We start from the raw sequence: 23,701 nt of genomic DNA on the forward strand, positions 1-23,701 counted from the left end.
GGCACTCCAGGCCCCTTCGTCCCTCCCTCCCTCTCTTCCCCAGCAACTCAGGTCATGCAAAATCCTTCTCCTATTCAGTTCATGTCTGCAGGGGCAGTTTCTATCAGGGAGGGCTGGGGAGAAGCTGCTGGCTTTCCTTTGCAGGTGCCCTCTTCCCTGTGAGTTCAAACAGCTTTTTTTTTTTCTTTCTACTTCAAAAATACCGCTTTCCTCTGCCTCCATTACAACCAGCTAAACCCCCTCTGATAACCATCTTCTCTTCTGCTGCACAGCTTCCCCCTGCTGCAATCGCTCAGAACCTCTTATTATATTAATGATTTTTCTTGCAGCGCTGCCTCAAGTCCCCAGCCAAGCTCAGGGCCTTGTCACAATAGGTGCTTGTATGTCTTTTAGAGACAGTTCTGGCACTGAAGTGCCTACAAACTGTCAGCCCAGCAGTACAAGCTCAGAGCACACACATGTGTGCAGGGAACATTTTGCACATTACTGAAAGGAAACCAGCGCCCGCCTGAAGCGGGGTGACTCAGCCCGGAGCAATATTGCACTGCTGTTGCATAGGAAGAGGCTCCTGCACCAACTTTCTGGCTTTAAAGAGAAGCACCCAAAATCAGAAGTCTCAAAGAGACTGTTTCTGAAGTGGCATCAGCATTTTTTAATTTAGGAATGTACATGTTATTCCCTGACAGATTAAACTCCTCTGCTCCCACTCCCCCCTCCCTGCAGAAGGCAGATGCAAATATCATCTGTAAGGTGATAATATGATTTTCATATTTGAGAGGGTGTGGTTCATAGAATCACAGAAATGTGGGACCCTGAGAAATCTGCTTTCATTGCCTCCCTCTCCTCCTGCCCTGAAGCAGGACTGTGATTTTTGAGATACTACTATTGCAGCTGATGAGGAACTGAATGAAACGGGACAGGAGTTATAGCTCGTCCCTGCTTTCTTGAGTGTGCTGAGACATCTGTGCTATCACTGGACCAATCCTTGGTCTTTTTGGTTTTAATTTAGGTACCAAGGACTTTCTCACCAGCTGCTCCAATGTATGATAACCTTGAAGCCTTAGTTAAATAATCACTGTCTCATCCTGCCTCAGAGGAGTCACAGTGACCTTCTCTCTCTGCCAGCCTACCTCTATTAATACCTAATATGGATATAAAATCCACAACTCAGCAGATAGTAAACTAGAGCCTCCCACAAGCATGTCACCTACTAGGATGCTCCCAAAGATTTAAGAGTATTACTTCTCAGGCCTCAAAAGAACCCCATAAATTCCCTTTTTCTGTTCTGTCTGACATGGTGCAGACAGCAGGACTCTGTGACTTTCCCATACAGCCCTTCCAGCACACCTCCAGTCCCAGCCCACAAACACTTCTGCGTTCCAGGCTTCCAACCATCATTCAAAGATATATTTATTGACATATAAAATATCCCAATTCTCAACAGATTATCTACGAAACCATGTAAACTTCAGAGAGAATTAAACAAAACCCAGGCCCGGTGCCTGGAAAAAGGAGAGAGGGGAAGCACACATCGGCCATTCCCTCAAACAAAACCAAGGAAAACAATCCAAAAGGGAGGAGCTGGAAGAACAAAGCAGCAGCGATCGGCACGGAAAGAGGTTGTCTTACATCTGAGAACCACATCTTCAGGGAGTGTCTAACAAACAGAGGCCTTGAGCTAAAAAATTCTGCATTTAGTTCATACCAGATTAAGCCATGGGACAGAGGGCAGGAGCACTGCAGGCAACCCTTATAGTTTAAGAGAATTTATGACCAACAAGAACAGTTGGACCATCTGATACGAATTCATGTGTGTTCCAGGTCATTTGGTTTCACCCAGTCACTCCCAGGTGGAGCACAGTAACTTGCATTTAAGACATCAAGAGCTGGAAGACACTATTCCTCTCCTAGTTTATCCCAGTTTCTCTGCTTATAACCCAGTGCCTCACTGCTCAGCTGCATGGGTGAAGCATCAGGCTGCAGCCATTAATTCCCGTGCACCTTGATGTCAAACATTAAGTATTATGCCAACTCCTTAGGGAGACAGAGCATCCACAGACCCCAGAGCACCACTGTTTTGCAAATCAGACATAGGGCCATCAGGACATGAAACAATTTTCTCTTCCTGTGGCCACAGTCAACCTTTGAACCTAGACAGAAACTGCTAAAGAGAGAGATTGCCCAGCCTGGGCAGTTACCTTCAGCCTGTAGCTCTTCTCCTCTTACTACATTGGTAAGTACAGCCCTTTCTCCCTTACTGCACAGCGTCCTGGAGCAGAGGCGCAGGAGCTTGGTGACATACAAGCAGGTGACTGGAAGAAATGAAAGTGTGGGTAAGAAAGTATAGAACCACTCCCCTTTCACAACACAGCTTTACCTTGTTTGAAATGCTCTCCTTCCACAGCACACCATTGCCTTGTCCTTCCAGTATGTTCGAAGAGGAGAAGCTGAAGTATTTTGTGACCTGTGGAACACAATTCAACCCAGCACAGATGGATAATCAACTGTGAGTCCCAGAATATATACTAGCTGAATTATACAGAGCTGAATTTTACCTGGGAATGAAGTAGGTCTTAAAGCCATGACCACACAGAGCATCACCATTTCCATTTTACAAGGGAGAAACCTGAGGAGGTCTATCGCCACTGGACTCCTCAATCCTCAGGGAATGCATGGCTCATGGGGCTAGTAATGGTTTTGGGGTAAGCTGTTAGTCACTACTAACAACTTCAAGTGGAGGAACAATAGCCACTGAAGCTCCTAAAAAGAAACACACCCCTTCATGCAGCAGATTTATGAACTGAATTTGAACCAATAAGTGCACAACCTTTTCTAGGAAGGGGTGTACACTCCTAACCTACAGCTACTAGAGAAGACTATAGATGAGGAGAAATTATTTAGTTACCAGCAACTTTCTCAGCATCTCCATAAGTGACAGGAGGTGGGTATCCACCACCAAGAGGAACATCCAGCTCTGAACAGCCAGCAGTGCTATACAGCAAAGTGCTGACAGCCAGAATCACATGAGAAACAGCGATCCACAGCTGAATTTCCATAAACTATGTTCCCATTTAGTTTCAAACTCAGTTAAGCTTTTCGCTGTGGGTGGGCTATAGGCTGGGCACTCAGAGCAGCATAGAGATAGTATGCATTGCATACAGCTGCCTGTTGAAGCTGGACTGGCAACATTTGCACTGGTCCCATTTAAAAAGGCAGGGATGGGAGGTGAGGAAAAGGTTTATTTATTTCTTACTGTCGAGTGATGTGTGTTCAGGGGGAGAAGTAACAAACCCCAGCCAGCTCAGCGCAAAAAGGAAGGGTCACAGCAAGGCCTGGCTGGTTCAGAGCACTGCTGAAAAAGTGGTTTTCCTAGCAGGTCACTGATAGCTGCATCCCCACCTCTGCTGTTTCCTCTCCCTTGTAGCTAAAGCCCAAGTGCTATACCTCCTGGAAGATCACTACCACGACACCCAGTCTCCTTTAGTCCCCCTGGACACCCACCTACTTGCATTTGTAAACAAGCACCTATGTGATTTCTTTTGCATCCCTCCAGAAACTCAGAGGGAACCCAATAAAAGTATCTGGAAAACCAATTCCTTCCCCTTTGGAGAATGTGAACCCTCTGGAAGAGCTGAGTTATGCCATCGCTGCTGTATTCCCACTACTGGAATGATGTTGGCTCCTTGGCATCCTCTATTTCGACCTGTTACCTAAGTTCATACTTAAGGTGGATTTACTGAGGCAGTGACTACCTTCTGGTATCGTGCTTATGTTATACCTAACACAGCAGTATCATATTCCATACAGGACATAGATCCCAGCATTCTCCCCTTATCAAATTCCCATTTACACCACAGTCAGTGCTGATGGTCCCAGTGTTTTACACTAGTGATTCTATAAGCAATCACTTGCTGGACAATAAAAGAGGATTCCTAACTTGCCTGAGATTTGCCATGAAGAATTCGGAGCCATGTGAGGATAGCAAGTGGTTGAAGAACATACCCTTCTGGATGTCCCAGACTATGAAGTAGGCAGCCTTCCCCTGAGACTCCACAACCTGCCAAGTAAAAAACCAGTCAGAAAGGACGGCTGATGGAGTCAATGGCTCAGGGCTCAGAGCCCCAGCTGCATGCCACATTCCCTCTAAGACTTATCGCTGACCTTGGCTACAGCTTCTCCCATCCTTAAAACAGGAATTATAAACCTTTCTACCTCCCTTAATCCCATCTGTTTAGTTTGTAAATTCTCCAGGGCAGAGACTGGGTTTTATTTGTGTGTACAGCACCGCATACAGCAAGGTCCTGATCTTGGCCAAGGCTCCTAGGCACGACTGAAATACAAAGAAATGACGGTATCTTGATCAAACATGAACTCAGATAAACAATAGAAAAGCAGCTTGATACTTTTTTCCCTGCAGTCTCTGCTTTTCCATGACTTGTTTATTCATCTCAAAGCCTCAGCAGACATCTAATCAACCCGTTAAGAGTCAGATTTGTGGCCAGTCAAGCACTTAGGGAGTTGTTAAATGTTCAAAACCAGTTCTTTTCAGCAAACAGCTTCTTTCCCTCCCGCCCCCTTCTCCTAGATAGCTGTATGGTTTCTTTACTTGCTATATTCTCACCATTTTCCTACTAAAACCAGTACAGTAACTTCTCCACTGCAAGGTCCCATTAAGTTTTGGGTACAGACACCTGCCTTCTTAGGCCTATCTTGTTTGCACTTCTTGGTACCGATCCAAATCACGCTACAGTTAGACGAAGCAATGATTTCAGCAGGCTTAAGAATGAAGGAAAAATGTGATAGTTTCCAGATGAGTGTATTATACTAAATTTAACATGCCTTTTGGTCCTTCCAATTTCCACTTTTCCCCCTTCCATTTATGTAATTAGAAATCAAGCAGCAGGAAACTGTTCCTATTCCAACCTCGGCTGGGAACAGTATGGTCCCCTTCCCAGAGAGGGAAACAGGAGACTTGTCCTCCCAAGGAGGTATTTTGCACAGCTTACATGGACAGGTTCAAAGATAGGTTTTGAATAATACAACTTTAATTAAACCAAAACAATTACAGGCCAATTATGTGCTAGTTATGTATGTGCACATATATATATATATATATATCTCAACACAAACAAGAAGCAGCAAGGCAGCTGTGAAAAACAAAGTCCTTACCTCATTTAAAGAGCACAGACAAAATGTACATCCCACTTTTTAGAGTAAAATTGTGCAATTTTTCCACACACACCCTTGTGAATTTTGTATTCAACATCTGTTCTGATTATTCACGCTCTAGCAGTAACTGACACATGGTGAAAGAGTATCCACAAGGTACCCTCTGAGTTCCAGGGCCAGAAGAACCACTCAATCACAGGTCACAGTAGATTGTATTAAGTGAGAATTAACTCTGGGAAATCGTATTTGAAATAAAGCAGAGCTTAGCAGGGCAGGACAACTCAATACCAGGGACACTAGATAAAATCAGAACCCATCATCACAGCCCAAGTGACACAGCATCAGCTAAAGCTTTTTCTGCCTGTTGGCATTTGTTACATTCAGTGTTCAACCACTTTTGCTTCTCCTTTCTTACCCAGGGTGATGCTCTTCTCTCCAGCTGAGCCCACTAGATTACCAGGCTGCTAGCATGGCAGTGCACACACAACTCAATAAAACACTTCCCAAACCACAGAGGAGCTATGGCTCCAAAGTACATAGTTCAAATTAAAGATTGGGGCCAGATAAAATGATTCAAAATTGGGAAGAAAGAAAGAGATCCTGTTTCCAATAAGCTGTTTTGACCTGACTGATGAATGCAGTCCAGCAAGGGAGAAGGTGGAAAAACAGGGACATGCTCAAGCAATAGTCCTGGATGGTATCATGCTTTGACAGTCTTTAATGCTGCTCTGGCATTAAAGCTGTTTTATTTCATAAGTCCATTGCTCTAGGCGAGCTCTTCCACATCTGTTGGCTCTGGGCACAGCTCAACATGTTTCTTCAGTGCATGAGATCCACATACAAGTGCCCAGGACAAGGTGGGGGGGATGTATAAGACTGCTGCTACAGCACTTACCATTGCTGTGCAAGACATGGAGCTTCTCAAGCTCTCTGAACTCAGGAGACTGCCCTCAGTCCATCCCCTTCCTTTTCTGGCATGGTTTAAAAACAAATATTGTGCAACTTGTTTTCCATTGTGTTTTCCTTTCTGGAGAGGAATTTTTTTGTCACTCTTCCATCTGCCAGCGCTCACCACGCAGCAAAACAGGCTTTTGATAAAGAAAAGCTCCATGTCAATCTAGATCCTTCTCTTTCTGTCTCAGGAGACATGCACACAGATCTTGTGTTATGTGGACAACATGCAGCAAGCACAGAGAAAGAGCAGAGGTCCTTGAGAGCCATCTCAGGAGCTAGAAAATCAAGGCTGAGTGAAGAAGCAGCAAAGAACATGCCAACAAGTAATTACAAGGACTAAGGTAAATGTAAAATAGAAGGGAGTACTGGGATCAGTGACTTGCCAAGGTAATAAAAAGCTTTAAGTATTCACAACCCGTTCCCAGACACCAAAACCTCTATCTTCTCCCACAGAAGAGGGATGAAAAAACAATCAACCTAAAAGGTAAGCTCACAGGCAGATGGCATGTGCATCTGTTTAATTCACCCACTCTACTGAGGAAGTTTCAAACCTGGGTCACCCTGTAATTCAAACTGCAAGAGCCAGCACTGCCTTGGCATCAGTCACCCAGTTGGGATTTGCCCTTTTGGATTCTGCCGCTTTGGAGAAGACAAAATTCCACTTTCACAGGGCAACTGTACAAACATGACTTAGGAGTATTTATATTCCTCTCCAAACACTGGGACAAGCAGCAGGGGTCTAGTGGGTGATTTATGAGGTGGGAATGCTTCTTTGAACTCTGTCTTAGATGGGGGTCGCCTTTCAAGAGCGGAGAGGAACATACGGTGGCTGTCTTTTCTGAAGAGCTCTCACAGTGGCTTTTACCCAGGTGGTCACAGCTGCTAGGTACTCAAAATGAAGTCCTCTCCTTCCAGTCCCTCTCTCACCCACACACAAAGTCAACACACCAGAGAAGGACATTTTTTCTATTATTTATTTCCCAGAAGAGCTCTTCCTTGCACTTTCCAGACATGATACAAAACAAGCAACAGAACCTTGTTTCATGTACAGAAACAGTTTGTTGGAGTATAAAGAGTTACTGGTGATCGTTACTGAAGAATGTTGGCTTATTCCAGGGGCACTTCACTATTCCTGAGGAATAATCGTTGATTTCTCCTTCCTTCCCACTGGGATAGTCTTAGTCATTAGTCACTGTTCCTGTAAAGCAAGAAGGCTTATATTATTAAAAAGCCATTTGGGTTCCATACATGGAAGGTGCTGCAGGATGTCAAGCAAGCCTCTTTGCTTTTTAACGTTTCCAGAAGGTAGGCTAACATGTTCATCCTTCACTAGGCTGAGAGAGCTGAGCATGGAGAAGTTAAGCAGCTATTTTCATAGCAGAAGCATGCCCTGTTTTCAATGCATACAAGCCTCCATTCTGATAAAAAGGGTACTTCAAAAATAACCCTCAACATTAGTGTTCAAGTGTTCAGAGACTGAATAGAAATCAGGCAGAAATCAAAGCCACGAAGGGCAGGAGGAAAGGCTCCAGTTGCCAAACTTCTTGTATTGTTGCACATCAGTACAATCCATACTGCAATCAAAGTGCAGGGCTCTTTGTTTTGGGCTGATAAATAATACAGGTTAAATAACCTGAAAAAGACAATACATTCCATTTTGCAAGGAAACCTTAGGCCACATAGTTCTCAGCCAGACCGTTTTAAGCCTTGAAATGATTGCTAGATGTTGATTTTAAGTTCAGTTGAAGTCACAGTGACATCCACTTGATCAAATTACTCTAAAAGCCCTCAGAATCTTATGACCACAAATGAGAACAACTCTGCATTTTAAGTAGTCTCTTGGCTTAGAGAATGGTTCTTGCACTGGAGTTAGTGTTTCATGAGCAACTTACTAACTCAAAGGACAGGCAGCGTGATGATCCAAGTTAGAGCTAGAGCAGCTGCAAAGTTGCTTTGCAATCTCCTGATTTTTTGGTATCATGAGGGTTCTCTGTCCTCACTCATTCTCACTCAGGACTCAGAATTAAGAACTTGGTCCTGAAGAATCAAGAATCCAGACTGGATAAAGCCCTGAGTAACTTGGTGTGACCTCATAGCTGACCCCAGTTTTAGGTCAGGCTAGATGACCTCCTTGACATCCTTTCCAGCTTGAGTTATCCTGTGATCCTATGAACTTGACAGGTTCGGAAAACTAGAAATAATTTTGTTCATGCTAATCCATGTTACATTTCTCTCTCTCCCTCTCTCAATAAAGCTGATTTTCTTGCAGAATTTCACCTTTTGACAAGGTAGCATTTGAACAGAAACTCAGTTTTGTAAAGGAAGTCCTACAGAGTTTAGTTACAACAGTATTTTCTAGGAAAAAAACAGATGAGTGATACTGCAACAATATTTTCCATGCTCCTAACCAACAGAAATGAAATAATTTTTGCTGTAATAACCCTGGAGCCATTATCCATGACACGACATTTTGGAGAGAATTAATGACATTAACCATTAGATGGCTTCATCTGCGTCTTCCCTCTCTGAGCATGTTCAGCCTCTTTGTGCCAGAGAAAGCTAGTGGAGACAGTGCACTGGAAACTATTTGTCTAGTCTTGTGCCATGCAGGCAGCTGCGCTTCTTCTATGAAGTGTCCTTTCAATTACCTCATGCTTTGAAGGACCACCCTTGCTCCAGAGAACAGATTAGCCCTTAATCCAAACAAAATCCCTTACTAGGCTGACCTGAAAGTCAGTTTTCCGTTGCCCAACATCCCTAGTTCCAAGCATCCTTGGATGAATAATTCCCTCAGTACATGTGAGCAGGGCATTTACCATTCACATGAAGCCACAGACATGCCACTCCAGTTTGTTTCAGAAGACATGAACTGGAGGAATGCCCTCAGGATGGTGTGGAACACTACCACAGATCTGGCCAGAAGAGTCTTGCAGAGACTTTTGTTTCTGGGCAGTGTTGTACTAGCAGCATCCAAGTCACAGTTTCTCTATACTGCCATTCAAAATATTTTATGCTGGAGAGGTTGCTTGGGAATCTTGCTGTTTCCTTTCTTTACAGGCAGCTGAAGATAGTATTTGTGAACAGGCATGTCTGGTAGAGCTGCAGAAGGCTGATGAAAGCTCATCTGCCAGTAGCTTTACAGAAGACTAGACTCAACTTTCAGCTCTAGATGCATCAGGGAAAAGCCTAGAAACACCTTCAGGCCTCCCTCAATAGGCAGACAAGTGATAGAGGGGCAATCTTTGCATTCCGTGTACTTGCCATGAAGAGCTCCTGGCAGAACACTTTACCTAAGTACTTTCTGAAGTGTTAACATAGCTGTATGTCCTGCTGATTGACTCTCCACTGTATCAGCAAAATGCTTTTCTCAGTATATGCCTTTGTGGGCCCAAAATATGCATGAACACACCTTTTTCTCTCAGATGCCAAAATGACAAATTACTGTAAGCACAGCCCCAATTTTTACATGTGAAGAAATAAGGAATATATTAATGGGGTGAGTTTGTGGACTTAGTGCACTGTAGGCAGCTTGTGAACACACCCAAATGGTTCCTGCTAATTTATCTATCTTTAAATCTTTTCTCTCTGCATGGTCAACAATAATCCTGAAATTATTTAAGTTTTCCTCTTCAATATTTAAAGTGTACAATTTGTTGAGATTAATTATTACTATTGGACCCAACGAGCCACAAAACGTACAAGTGATTGGTGTTTTAATGCTGAAAAAAACCACCCCTAAAAGAAACTCCAATCCCACAGATGATCAGAATTTTGCTTTCAGAGGTAAATCCACCTGACACACCTGATGTGACTTTCAGTTTCTTCCTAGTAAATCTCTTTCAAAGTCTGAAGACAGCATCTTAACTTAGTTGAGCTTTTCTAGCATGTATTTTTATTCTTTGTGTTCTCAGGTCATAGGAAAACCTACCTGCAGGATCTGTTAAACTAATTGTGTGTGTTCAGTCTCCTAAATTTACTGCTGAACAAACCAGACACTAAAAATTTCTATAGAGCAGGAGACAGACTCGCTCCCACCTCAGCAACCCAAATTTCTTCTTACTATTGTTCTCTAGGGGAAGGCTAGATGTGTCTAGATGTGCCATTTAATAATGCTTACTTACTGTCCTGGGTTTGGGTTTACCCCAAGGGATACCCATCAATAGTAACTAGTATTGATACTTACTTTTACAAATTTACCATGGAGAAGATATGGAGACTGGAAGTCGTGTTGACAATTGGAATAAGCCATTCCTAACCCCATCCCTGACCCAAAAGCGATAGGCCACGTCTTTCCTGTGGGGGGGGGAAGGCAAGCAGAAAGGAGAAGTTAAAGTCCAGAAAAGCTGTTCATTTCACATGGCACTGTTAAAACAAGCACCAAGAAAGAATAAGTTACTGGAAAATGCCTATTAGGCATTTTCAAGTTCTATATGTACTAAAATCATCTTAAAAAGAGACCACTTCAGAACAAGAGTAACAGTGAGTAAGGCATCGTGTTTGGAATTTAACAGAGAGCAATCTCTGAATTCAAGATACCACTGAAAATTATTCTGTTACTAAAGCCTAACTAAAAAAAGAGTTCAGATCAGTTTTAAAACCCTGGCAAGACTGGCATAAACTGATGTCTAGACACATGGCTCCAGTAATTTGGCTCAGGGTTTCCTGCAATTCCAAAATTTGAGCCAAGCACAGTAGGAGCTTAGAGAGATGAAGCATGTAACAACCTTGTTACACAACAGTTAAAAGTTCAGGTAACTCCATTTCAACTGGAAAGGGCAGGACCAATAATGAAATAATTGGTCTAATATGCTGATTAAGTTTTCCATGCCTCAAAGATTTCTTAGTTTGAAACTGCACCTACAACAGCCAGAAATAAAGAAACCAGGCAGTTTGGATTGCTGTGGTGTACTTACTTTTGAAGAAGATGACTGAGAAAACAATTCCTAATCCAAACCCAGCACCTGTAGGAAGAAACACAGTGAGTGAGGACAAAGATAATAAAGAATAATGGGAAATTATTTAGGTTTTTAAAGCAGTTCTTTGTTCCAACTCAGAATATCAGACTATGTCTTACTGCAGCACACTCAAATAGCAATTCTGAAAACAAAATCATTCTTGTTTTCTTAAGTAATTGTAAGCAGCTAATTCAGGTTAGAATCAAAATGTATACAAGTACATCATCAGATTTGGGAAGGAAACCAGGCTTTCATCCCAGAGAAAGTTACTGAATTTATGTCACCATCTACAACATGGAATTAAGATTTATTTGGCTCACTGTCAGCAAATGAGAAACACTTAAATGAAAACTTATTGTGTCCTTGAGCTTTAAATTTTGCAGATGAATATCTTATTGTATTTCATTTATCTCACTACTTTAACTACTTCAATGTGTGTCCTGAGGGCAGCAAAACTTTGATGCTTTGTGTTACCCTATACCTTGCAAAAGAAAGCTCCAGGCTGCTTATCTTTCACATTCACAACATTCATTATGGAGCATATTTAAACACCTTAGGAATGAATGACTTTTCACATCCTTATACTATATATAGAAGTAACTACAGCAGTTGGAAAAAAATATAAAAGAATCCAGCACCATTAAAAAAAACTCAGCTGGGATATTTAAAAATAATTTTTGCTTTCCTTGGAAGGTAAGCTTAAGATTTTTTGCAAGAAGTCAGTCTGCAGAACTCCTCTCAACTCAATATAACAGCAAAAACTTTTGAGCTCGGTGGGTAAATTCTACATTTAATTATATCCACTCAATGCAAGAATTTTAGATAAGGCACGGAAGTACCAGTTTAAAAAAAGGAGGAAAAAAGAAATCAGTCATGCATGTGCTCATTAAAATAATTACCTAAGTTTCAAGTTTATTTTGCAGCAAGCACATCCTGTTACAGGTTTCAATTCTCCCCTTTCAATACAAGAAGTTGAATGTAACAAGCTTTATCAATTAAAAGACACACTTTAAAAAAATATTCCTAAAAGCACGTGATCCTTATTTAAGCTCCTGTTGAACACATTACTAAGTGGTTGAGTCCAGAACAATGCCAAAGAATCCTATACCCTCCTGGAGTAAAGGAGTAGGTTAGTTTTAGGGTTTTTAAAGTTGCCTTCTGTTCTTTAAACCTTTTTCCCTACAAAAAGTACACTAATGGTAGCTCCTACTGAGGTACAGATTATTGAAACAATACTCACTGCATTCCCTAGTAAATGAAGTAAGCACTCCATGCTTTTAATTGATTAAAAAACCTTGAATATTAGAACAGAGATGACCAAACAGATGATCAGAGCAAACCCCCTCATGTTTACTCTCCCGTTAGGACTTCACCACACATATGTACCAAGAGCTGGAAATGAGAGTTGCTTTCAAAAACTTCTCATTTAACCTCAACTTTTCAATTGTGACAGAAGTAACTACTTCACCAGGTCATTACAACTAGCTTACAAAACATCTAACTGCAGGGAAGAGCTCTGCCTGCCTGCCAAGTGGTCCTGACATAACTCCCCCAGACATTTTAGAAACGGAGCACTTTGCAGAAGGTCAGGTTTTCACTCTAATCATTTGCACAGCTAAGGGAAAGTCTCCGTTCCTCAGATGTCTGGTCAGAGCTTCAGGCTTTTTCTGAGACAGTAAGAGATACAGTACTTGGAGCATCTCATATAAACAGCTAACTACTCACACCGTGTCACTGACCGGCATTTCTGTGCAGCCTGGAAGAGACATCATGCATTACTACGAGCAGTTCACCCATGCTGACTCCTCCACTCCCCCTCCCCAAGCAGGGCCTTCCTTCTGCACCTCTGCTATAATACAGCTGGTGCTGGCTCTCGCAGAATGTTTATGCTATTAAGGATAATGACTATCTTCAAGAATTCATCCAACGGACAACTGTTTGGCCCTCTGACCCGACTCCCTCTGCCAGGCTTTCTCTACAAGACATAGTTATGCTGCCTTTTTTTGTTGGTGGTTTGGGCTGTTGTACCAGAGGTCTGAAGAGGACTTTCTGGAGGTAATTACTTTCTGTTCAGACAGCACTAGGCGTTGTTTGAACTGTCCAGTTCAGAAGGACTGTCATGCAGTGACTGATACTGGTCCTACGCTTCCTGTCCAAGAAGAGATCCTCTCTGCCAACCCAAACAGTTTAGCTAATCAATGAGAAGTTATTTACAGGATGACAAATTCTGCATCATCTCAATGCACAGCCCAGGCAGTTTCTGATGTCGCCACATTTTCCACGTTACCAAACTCAGATTCTTCTTACCAGCCTGGCAGTTAGCTGCTTGATTCCTTGCCTTAAGAAAAGTCTACATTAAAGAAGCAGTTATCATTAGTAGTTTCTTTCCATCTACTTCCAGAAATCATCATCATCTTGTATTCTATTCACTTCCTTCAGATGCCCTCTCACATTACAGCCCTATTTGTACAGATGCCATCAATACTGCTTCCCTTCCTGCTGGCCACGGAGCAAGCTACAGGATATACTTCAAGGTGAAAAATTTATTATTTCTGCCAACTGCAGTTCAGCCTGAGCCTAAAACCAAGCCTAGGTCTTCCCCCACACTAATACCTGACATCATTGTTAAGCAGATGTGTTCTGGCACAACTGACTTAAGACAGAATGGTCTTTCCTAAAAAAACCCCACAAATAAACCTTGTTTCTGAAGCAGTGATAAGCCTGGTCCTAGGGAAGGGATTCTTCTTTCTCATGAAAGGGCAGAGTGTCAAATTTAGAGGCTATCACTGCACCCTACTCCAGCAGCAAGGAGGGTACAGTGGCTGATTAGTTTAGAAAGATGATTGGAAGGTATCTAGAACTTGCTTTAAGTCCTGAGAATGCTACAGAGAGGAGGAGATCTGACAGCTAGTTCTTTTTTTTTTTCTTCTCTGTACAAGAAGGCAACTTGAGAAACAAAGCCAGCAAAGCACCTTGGCTTCCCTCATCCCAAAGGTAGGTCAGATCATTCCTTTTCTCACTGAAGAAAGGACCATGCTGAAAACAACAAGTGCTCGGATCTGCCCCCTCACGTCAGTCCACATACAGCATTTGCTCTTTTCTACTTGGTTTTAACTTAAACACAGAAGCTTTCGCTACATTTAATTTCTTAGCCCGTCTGGTTAAGAACCTATTTCTGTGAACAGTTTGTCAGTCATCTTGGTTCCACTAGAAAGTATTTGTGGTTATGTGGTCATTTCCTGTGTCTCCAGGACCAAGGGGGAGCTAAACCATCTTGTCCTGGAAGCCAAGCAAGGCGTTTCACTTTAATTCTATATAAAGTTACACCAGAGATAAACAATGGCAGAGCTGCTGATGAGTTTTACAGGTTTAAGTTCTCACATGCTCAATTTCTTTTTAAAGAGTCAACATGTTGCTTCAAAGAGCCTCCCACCTGAGCAGGGGACACTCAGTCTACAGCTGTTTCTACTAAAGATCAGCACCTCTAGGCCAGGCTTTAACTTCATAACAATAAAACATGAAAGGTTTATCTTACAATAAAAACAAATGAACATGGAAAAGCCAAGGGCTTGAGCCATGCCGGGCACATTTCCCCTCTCTTTCTTGCATGACAGAGTCTTTGGAGGAAAAGGCCACAGGAAGGAGTACAACGCATTTTTCACCTCCTCTGACATTTTAAAATGTTTAACTAGAAAAACAGTCTCTTCCACCCAACATCTATCACTTCAGCTTAAACTCATTTACAGTCAGTGTCAACAGGGGACAGGACAGTTCTGTGGTCATCTTATTCTCACTCCCCAGTAAGCATCTCTGCTGTACAGACCAGCACAGCCACATGGAATTGGTATTAGGCAGAAAGCCCAATCTTCAAAACTTTTTCATTCTGATTTCTTGGCTCATACACCTTCCAAGAAAAATGTCACAGTCCCTCAAATCAATCTAACACACAGAAGAGCACGCGCCATATACCCAACAGGACATCATAAAAGTGTCTCAGTGAGAAACACAAATCTTCAGGATGGGTTCCTGCCCTCTAAGAACATCTGGGAAAAGCTTTTTCTATAAATTAAACCAACAGTCCCTCTGACAGTGATACTACACTCTTCTTTCCTAAGCTACCCAAGTAGCTACGGGGAGAAACAGCTATTAAAAACTGCCACACCTAGATATACTATTTTTCAATAGCTTGAAACTTAAAATAGAAGGATTAAAATATGCTTGTTGACATCTGGCAAATGTGTTGCCGTTACTATAGCAGCTGGAAGTTTTAAAATTACTTAATAGTTTTCTTTTTGTCATCAGATAATTTTTCTCTGCCATTCCCTACAAAGGTACAGCACTTCAGCCTCCTCTCCTTCAGATTCTGTTATTTTACAATTAAAAGAGTTAAATGATTGAAATAAAATTAAGGAGCTCCTAGAAGAGCTTCCTGTTCTAAGAAAACAGCCACCATTCTGTACAGACAAGACTCTCTAAAATAGGTCAGGGACTTGTCCCAGCAGAGAAGACTTCTTCCCAGCTAGAAAGACAGCTTCCATTAGGATCAAGAAAAATCTACTGAGCTCAGTTAGCTTCTTTCTGGGCAGCAGAGCGCTGCAGCAACAACTTCAAAGCCAACAGCAAGATCTCATCCACTGGCTTGATGCACTGCAGGTTTCAAATGAGCATCACCTCAGTCCAGCACTAAAAATTGCTTTAGGTAAGGAAATATCAAAGAACAGTGAAGATCCTGAAAGCAAACAAAAACCCCTAGCAACATGCACACTATATTGTCCCTCCTATTTTAGGGTGTTCCATCTTTCCCGCCTCAAATCCCACTTTGACAAGACACATTGATAATTGTTTTGCAAAAATAAGGAGGAAAGCCTTCTTCATACACCAGGACCCTTGTAGGGCAGCACTTAGCACCAGTGAGAAACCTGAGACCACAAAATCACTTATTTTCACAGAGAATTAATTTTAAGCAGACGCTTAGCAAGGTTCCTGGCAGGAATCAGATTTTCTTCAAACACCAACTTTGAAGCTTTCATTCTCCTCTCCCCCGTTGTGTGGATTGTTTACATAGCAGACAGAAAAATGAGCAAGGACACTGGAAGAAAACATAATGAAACTATATACCGAGTACTCAAGGAAGAAACAGGAAGAGAAGTGTGTTATGTTTTCTTCTAGCATTTGACTGTAGTAACACAGAATACTTGGAATGACAGAAAATAAATATCCAAATAGCATTACGATACAAAAATCCCACCATGCTTTCAGGGGCCACTTTCACCCTTAAGCACTCCTGCAGTTCAACTGCTGCCCAAAGGCTAACTTGGATAAACAGCAGCACTTTTGCAGATGGGCACACAGCAGCAGGAAGCATCACCCTTAGCCCATGATCTCCCAAGATTAATCTTGTAGCCAGACTAGACTTTTCATCCCAACACCGGCGAGTAAGATGGTGAGACAAGAGTGTACATGCATTTCCTCCCTCTTGTAAAAGGGGAAGGGGAGAAGAGTGGAAGCTGCTTTTTGAATACACACCAAAACAAAGGATCAAGCTTTTAGTCAAAATCAGGGCTGCACCCTGTTTTAGAAACACATACATAAGATGTTATCAAAATATTCATAATAGAAAATACACCTTTGAAGAAAACTCTACCTTGTCGCACTGCACTCAAATGTTCCACTAATGAAGACAGCAGCAGCACTAAAAAGTTTAGCTGGACTACACACATTCACATTTAGGGCTTTTCCAAGCCTAACTATGAGAGTTGGCAATCAGACTTCTTCACACCCCTCCAGCCTAGGTTGACCATTACTGACGTCTGCTGGCCCAGCTAAGAAACAGAGGCAAGTTAGAGCAAGAATCTTTACAGTGGCATCTCACCAGCAGAAATGGTAAGGAAAGAAGCCTGATGCTTCTCAAATGTCTCCTTATCCCTTTATTATCAGCAAGGATGTGCTGGCAGCCCCAAAAGGATTTTCTCAGAATACTAAATCAAATATAACAAAGAACAAAGAGATGTTCCCACCTACTGCTGCCACTTCTCAAGGACCTAACGAGTGGTTTAGGGTATCACTTGCTTAAGAGTCCCCTCCCCTGGACGGTATCACTGTGTGTCACCTCATAAAGAAGGCACAGCTGGCATTTTACCAACATACTAATGCAGAGGACAACAAAGTCAGTGTACTTTGCATTCACTTCCAGGAGAGATCTTATGTATATGCCTGGGTTTTAAATGGTTGCCCTACCACATGGATGTCACAGCTCTTCTTTCAGGTTTCCTTGTACACCAGAAGTATTGCCAAGGGCAGGGTGGAACAGGGATCAAGCAGGGCTTCCCCCAGTGTCACCCTCGGCTTCGGTTACCGAGCTGATCGGGTGCATCTAGGCAGGGCAGTTACCTGACTCAGTCAGACAGACAGCCAAGAGGAACAGCAGCCCACTTAGGAGAAAAGGCCTGGATTCCTAAAGATTTTCCTCTCTTCTTCTTCCAAAAGAAGATAAAAGCCCCTTAGTTTGTAGATTGGTCACTGTATTCAGAACACTGCTTATAACATAACTAAATACTGCCATTAGATTTTTGACTTAAAGCCTGTTCTCTGAACAGCACTTGCCTACCTCTTCCAAAGCAAACATTTTTTTGCTGGCTGTATATTGCCTCCCTGCACAGCCTAGGCCACAAGCAGTTAATATTTATACTACTTGGTCAGCTGCAAGATACAACTAGTAGAATTGGATCTTCTCCTGTACAACAAAGGAAAAATCACATGGAGTTACAAAGCTCACATAGCAATGCAGTTGTGTGCTCCTATAGTATTCATCAATATTAAAACCAAAATCCCAAATGAAGACAAATCTTTTGACCTGGTAGCTAAGACTGGATGGCCACATTACAACTGCCAAGCACAAAAAAACCCCACTTCAAAACAGGAATTTCAGGATTGTTGTATATTTAGAGAAAGTCTAATCCAGTTTTCAGAAAGCATAATCAAGTTTTATCATTATATAGACTGACTTTATCCTATTCATAACCATGTGAAGGATTATTTAAAAAATACTGACATTGCAATCCATACAATGCTTCTTTCTGAAATAGTCAATCTGCGGAATGACACAAACAATACAATTTCACCCTTGCCATTAACAGAAACACTATTTAAGCGGGCCAGATGATGCAAGCCAGAAGAAATCATGTTAACAGTTGCATGAGAACTGAAAGCGCTCTTTCCTCTTAAAAAATTCCTATTAAATGGAAATTAGAAGTGTTTTATTTTCAGATGTCAAAACAGAGGATTAAAGGAAAATGAAGACTACTACACTGGGTTATTTACAAGCTTCCATGCTGAATTTTTGGTCAAGCACAGCCACACATCAAAACATTCATCTCTTGCAAAAAATTAACTTCAGCACAGCAGTTCAACTCACCCAGCCAAGAAGAGAACAGATTACCTTTCAATATCAGGTAAATTACAGATGACTCAATTAAAACTACAAAAAATTAAAAACAAACAAACAGAGACACAAGCACACAAATCTCTCTTCCCTTACACACTTTATTGCTCTCCTGTTCCATGGAAACAGCATAAAATAATAATAATTTGTCCAAAATTATAGCCTCACAGAGAAAAAACAACTCTGACAGTCCTTCCTGAGTAATTGTCTTTCCAAATAAACAGGCAGGAATTATTTATCAGTCAAACAAACAAACAAGCCCTTTAAACAGGGTTGAAGCTGGTAGGATGGGAGACCACAACACTATTTACTTCCCTGTCCCCTCTTTGCAGAGGTCTACTGATAAAAAGGAGACATAGTTGTGAAGGCTGGAGTGGATGCAGGAGTCCATAAAGCTTAGCAAGCTGGGAAGAAAAAGCAAGCTACTGTAGTGTGATTCTCCTTCCCTATGCAGGAAACAAGCAACTTCTCTGATGGGTAAGTTAAAAGTCATCAGGAAGAAGGTAGGACAGCAAGTTAAATTATTTAAGTGTCTGCATGGGTGAAAATTCCTGAGAATGGTGCAAAGCAGGATCTGGATCACCCATCAGAGAAACTGCCTGGTCAGCCAAGAAAGCACAACCCAGCCCACTACACACATAAAACACGGTGGCTACAGCCGGCTTTAGAAAGGGAAGGGGAACAAAAATACATCCTTACCATTAGCAACACAAATAAAGGTCAGTATTAATGAAAAGGGGGTTAGCACATCAACTCCTCTAAACAATGCCTCAATGTTTTGTGCAGGGATACTGAAGTTTATGGAACTCAGTGAAATTGAATACTGTCTTAACTACGCCTGACAACACATTCTGTTTTGAACTAACAGGAAAGAGTTTTAACATCAAATTACAAGATGCACACAGGTAGTGACCAAGAGGTCAAAAATATAACACAGCTTTTCAAGAGATGGAACATAAGATAAATATATTTTTTGGACGTTTTAGTGGCAGAAGATCAAGTTTTCTTCCAGGAGCTTGATCTCCAACTAAAACAGTCCAGCATAACACACACAGCCAACTACAAATACAGGGGGTTACGCAACTGGAGTGGACAGACCAACTGCTTAACACAAGGCAGGACAGACTGCACAGTCCCCAGCTCCTCCTTAAAAACACACTATTGCTTAAAAAAGTCATCCTGATAGCTGCCACCTCCTGTCTCGCTCTCTTCTGTTTCCCATGTCTCTCCAGCCATCAAATTAATCCATGGGATTTATCTGTCTCTACAGCTCTCACAGACACTGGAAAAACTGCCATGTGTGCAAGGCTTCAGAAATTCAGTGCTTTCCTTTATTTACAGAGTCTGGAATGGGAAAACACAGGGCTAATCCTGATGCTTGTTTTTCCCCAGCCAGTGGCTGGAAAGATCTCTCATGCAATAGTGCTCAGGAAGGCTGTAAAGGAGCATGTGGGAAGGAAACTGCAGCCACCAAGAGGAAAAGTCCAGCAAAGAAGTGAGGATTTGGTAAACCTCTATATCCCACATAACAAGCAGCAAATTTCTCCAGTGAAAAATCTGTATTTATTTTCTTTCTTCCCAGCATAACCACCACCCTTAATAGTTTATTGGGAACTCCACCAAACACTGCAGTAATATTACAAAACAACCATCACCCCACGCAGGTTAAGTCCCTGCAGAGGAAACAATCACGTCCACTGAGATAGCTTGAGAATGTTTGAGTTATCAGCACTCAGTTAACAGTTTGCAAAGCTAGGCCACCGACTCACTTCACATTTAAAGGTCATCATCATCTTCAGTCACAAAATACTGGAGCATGAAGCAACTTCTGGGTAGTTCCAACTTCCACAGCTCATACAGAGTCATTTGGTGTTAATACCATGGAGGAGGTTGCCAGCCCAGCCGCTTCAGTTACTGGATCAATCGTAAAAGCACACAAAACAGAAAAACACCATCACACATGAAGAGAAACACGTGTCTGAGGCCATCATACTGGGTTTAGCACGAAGGATAAAATTAAAGAGCTGCAGCCCATGTGTCCTTTTGGGCAATCTAATGAAAAACATGAGCATAACTGAGACCTCTACTCAACACTATCACGAGGCTAACACCGTGAACCCTTGGTCTAGAGCACTAGTGCAGAAAGCCTAAGCATGTTTTCTTCCTTTTGTTGCCACTTTAGAATGGAAGAAAACACCAAATTACAATGAAAGGCCTGCTGGAGAGACGTGCTGCATCGTAATCAACCCTATATCCATTTCCTTCAGCCTCCCGGAGAGAATTTCCATGCACAGGATTCCTACATGTACATGTACAGCTGCAGCATAGAGCAAGTTCTTGTTTATAATTTGGCATACTTAATATTTTATGATAAAGCAACCAAAGCTACGGAAACATAAACATATCTGGATATGTTTGTCAGACAAACCTGAATAGAATTTCATAAGGCAAAACATTGCTCTGGAGCACTTGACACATTTCAAAGGCCTGTTATAAACAATGGAAGTTTCAGTTTACTTAAAATTATTAAACATCTTTTCTAATGGAAAAGTATTAGGCAACTAAACCCCCCCAAGTTCCTCATCAGCTTTCAAGCATAAGGCCACTACAGCGACAAGAAATAAACATTCACGTTTCTCAGATATTATTTATGGTTCTAAGAGAGACTTCTGCAGTAACATGGAACACATACCCTTCGTGTCAGATACTTCAGTTCTCACTCTATGTAAGACTTGCTATATAAGACTGTGTAGTCGATTTGCCAGCCTGTCACACAAAGAGCACTGAATCCTGAGTACACAGTTACAACCACTAGTAAAACTCACAGTTCTAAGTGAAACGTTATGAATGGTTTGTTGCAGATCTGAGGCACTGCAGGCATGTGTGGAGTCCTATCTTGAAGGACAAATAAATGCAGAAGAAAGTCAACAGAACTGTTCTCATGCTTTAAAAAAAAAAGGCACAACTGCCTGCAGGGTGGGGACGCCGGGTGGAAAGCTTCTCAATGTCAAACTGCACTCACAGTACTAAGTCACACATGCCAAAGCTATCAGCGTGTCACACTGCGTACTGCTTTCAATAAACACAGCCCACCTCGTACACTGAGTGATGGGAACAGCTCTGCAGAAAGAGATTTCGGAAACCGAAAGCCGTCGTCACAGCAAAACTAAAGGCGGGCAAGGTCGTGGCACTCAAGGACCCGGTTATGCCTACCCGGGGGCCATTCATTCAGGGCAGGACCGTCCCGCTGGCCGCGGAGCCCAGCAGAGAGGGAGATTTCCCAGGGAAACCTCTCATCCTCAACGGAAGGAGTAACCAGAAGTCAAAACGGACCCTCCAGTAGCGGACCGCGGGTAAGACGGGGCCAAGTCGGGGAGAAATGCCCCGGGGAGGCCCTGCGAGTGGGCCCAGGGAGGGTCCGTGGTGCCCCAAGGTCACCTTGCCAGGCCAGGGGCCGCTCGGCTCTCTCCCGCCACGCCGGTCCCGACCCCCCGGGGCAGCGCCGGCCTGCGCTGAGGGAGGAGCCGCAGCACACCCTGCCGCCCCGCGCGGTCCCACAGCGAGGCCGCTGCCGGCCTAGGCCGGGCTCAGAGCGCCTGGGAGCACTCAGGCCTCACAGGGCTCTTCCTCGCCGGGCCCGGCCACACCGCAGGGCCGAACGGACGGCGGGCCCTCCTAGCCCCGGGGCGCCCGGTAGGCCGCCACCGCCCCTCTTCAGGTCCTCCCCCTCCGCCCTGCCCTCCCCGCCCTTACCCAGCTTGACGGCGGAGTCTGCCAGACACCGGTCCCACTTCCTGCCCAGCTCGCCCTCCGACGCCATCTTAGCCGTCCCCTCCCACCTCAGGCCGTGCCCTCGCCTCCTCCCCCGCGCAGCTCTCGCGAGATTTGCCTACTCAGCTAAGCGGCGGAGCGCTGCATCTCGCGAGATTTGCCCCGCTCCGGCCGGCGTTGCCGAGGTTACCGGCGGGAAGGCGCGATGGCCGCCGCGTTCGACCTTGGGACCGGCCCAGAAGCCTGTTTTTCCCTGTAGGACCCGGCTTACCACAGTCCCGGGCCCTCCTGGGCACCATATCTTCGGCTTGGACACCCGCTGTGTCCTTTTAACTCCTCGTATCCGCCAGCCTAAGGCAGGATCCCCACCTCTCAGAGGCGGCCAGCTTGGGCCCAGCCTCCCCACCGGCCTGCTCCCCTCAGCGCTCTCACCTCATCCTTGGTAAGAGCCGATCTTTGCTGTAGGGTCCAAACTTTCACCGCAGGGTTGAATATATTCTACTGAACACACCTTCCTATGTAGGTTTTGCCTCACCAAGACTCACAGAAGTGCTTCTTTCTACACAGCTCCTGTACCTTTGGTGGCAGTTCTCAACATCTCTTCAGGGCCTGAAACGAAATACAGGTGTGTGAAAAAACAAGGTGTTTCCAATCCCTGTTCATGTCCCAAGGATCACCTCTTTTACTTAAGAGCAACCTAGGCACCACATTATCGTTACTAGAAGTTAAGAAACCACATAATGTCAGGAAGGCAATAATAACATATTTAAGCAGTTATTCCATATGGTAGGATGCTAATACTTGCATAAGGAGTTTGTGGGAAGGGTTCTCAATGGTTTATGGGGCTTTGGCATACCCTGAAGCGTGCCACAGCAGTGTGGAAACATGAATGTAAGTGTGAATAGTTGCAAACTTACTGTAATGAAATTCATGCTGCAAATGTTGTGTAGGCTTTCTGAAAGTCATTCTCTAGAAGCCTTGTGAAAAAAAATAGTGTTTATCAAGTAATAATGCCCCCGTTCGCACTTGGTAAGGCAATTTTTAGCTGTGATTACTTTCTCTGAATTCTGTAAGTCTTGGCAGTTTGCTTTATCAAGTCGGAGAGGAGGAGGAGGAGGATCTACTGCTTTGTAAAACTGGAAGTTATTTAACTAGTCAATTAAAGACTAAAGCAAGAAAGAGAAGTCAAAGCTCTCTGAGGTTGGCAAAAATTTTTTTGTTATTATTGCTTGTGGTCTCTTATATGTCTTAAGTACAATGGGTTTTGATCTAGAGCACTGATGCAAGTTTTTCTTGTATGTGATTTAGTTTAATTCCTTCCTGCATCACTAAGCTATCACAATTGCCTTTCACTTCTACTTAATTTAAAAGTCTAAATAGCTCTAAAAAAAACCCCAACGCTTTTTTGGCA

General features: G+C 43.1%; 1 protein-coding gene across 1 annotated transcript; it reads right to left on the reverse strand.

The window, feature by feature from the left end:
• Positions 1-7,079: 7,079 nt before the first annotated feature.
• On the reverse strand, positions 7,080-22,365 carry MICOS10 (mitochondrial contact site and cristae organizing system subunit 10). The gene is made up of 4 exons (XM_084274808.1): positions 22,273-22,365; positions 11,037-11,084; positions 10,307-10,416; positions 7,080-7,321 (listed from the first exon to the last, which is right to left on the reverse strand). Exons 1-4 carry the CDS (start codon positions 22,337-22,339, stop codon positions 7,313-7,315), a joined length of 234 nt encoding a protein of 77 aa, XP_084130934.1. The 5' UTR covers positions 22,340-22,365; the 3' UTR covers positions 7,080-7,312.
• Positions 22,366-23,701: the final 1,336 nt, after the last annotated feature.

Source organism: Gallinula chloropus (assembly GCF_964237585.1).
Source record: "Gallinula chloropus genome assembly, chromosome: 23".
Classification (NCBI taxonomy): Eukaryota; Metazoa; Chordata; class Aves; order Gruiformes; family Rallidae; genus Gallinula; species Gallinula chloropus.

Coding starts and splice junctions, on each gene's coding strand:
- MICOS10 (XM_084274808.1), bottom strand. CDS start 22,339: ATGGCGTCGGAGGGCGAGCTGGGCAGGAAGTGGGACCGGTGTCTGGCA. Junction 11,085..22,272: donor AGACTCCGCCGTCAAGCTGG/GTAAGGGCGGGG, acceptor TTCTTCCTACAG/GTGCTGGGTTTGGATTAGGA. Junction 10,417..11,036: donor CTCAGTCATCTTCTTCAAAA/GTAAGTACACCA, acceptor CCCCCCCCACAG/GAAAGACGTGGCCTATCGCT.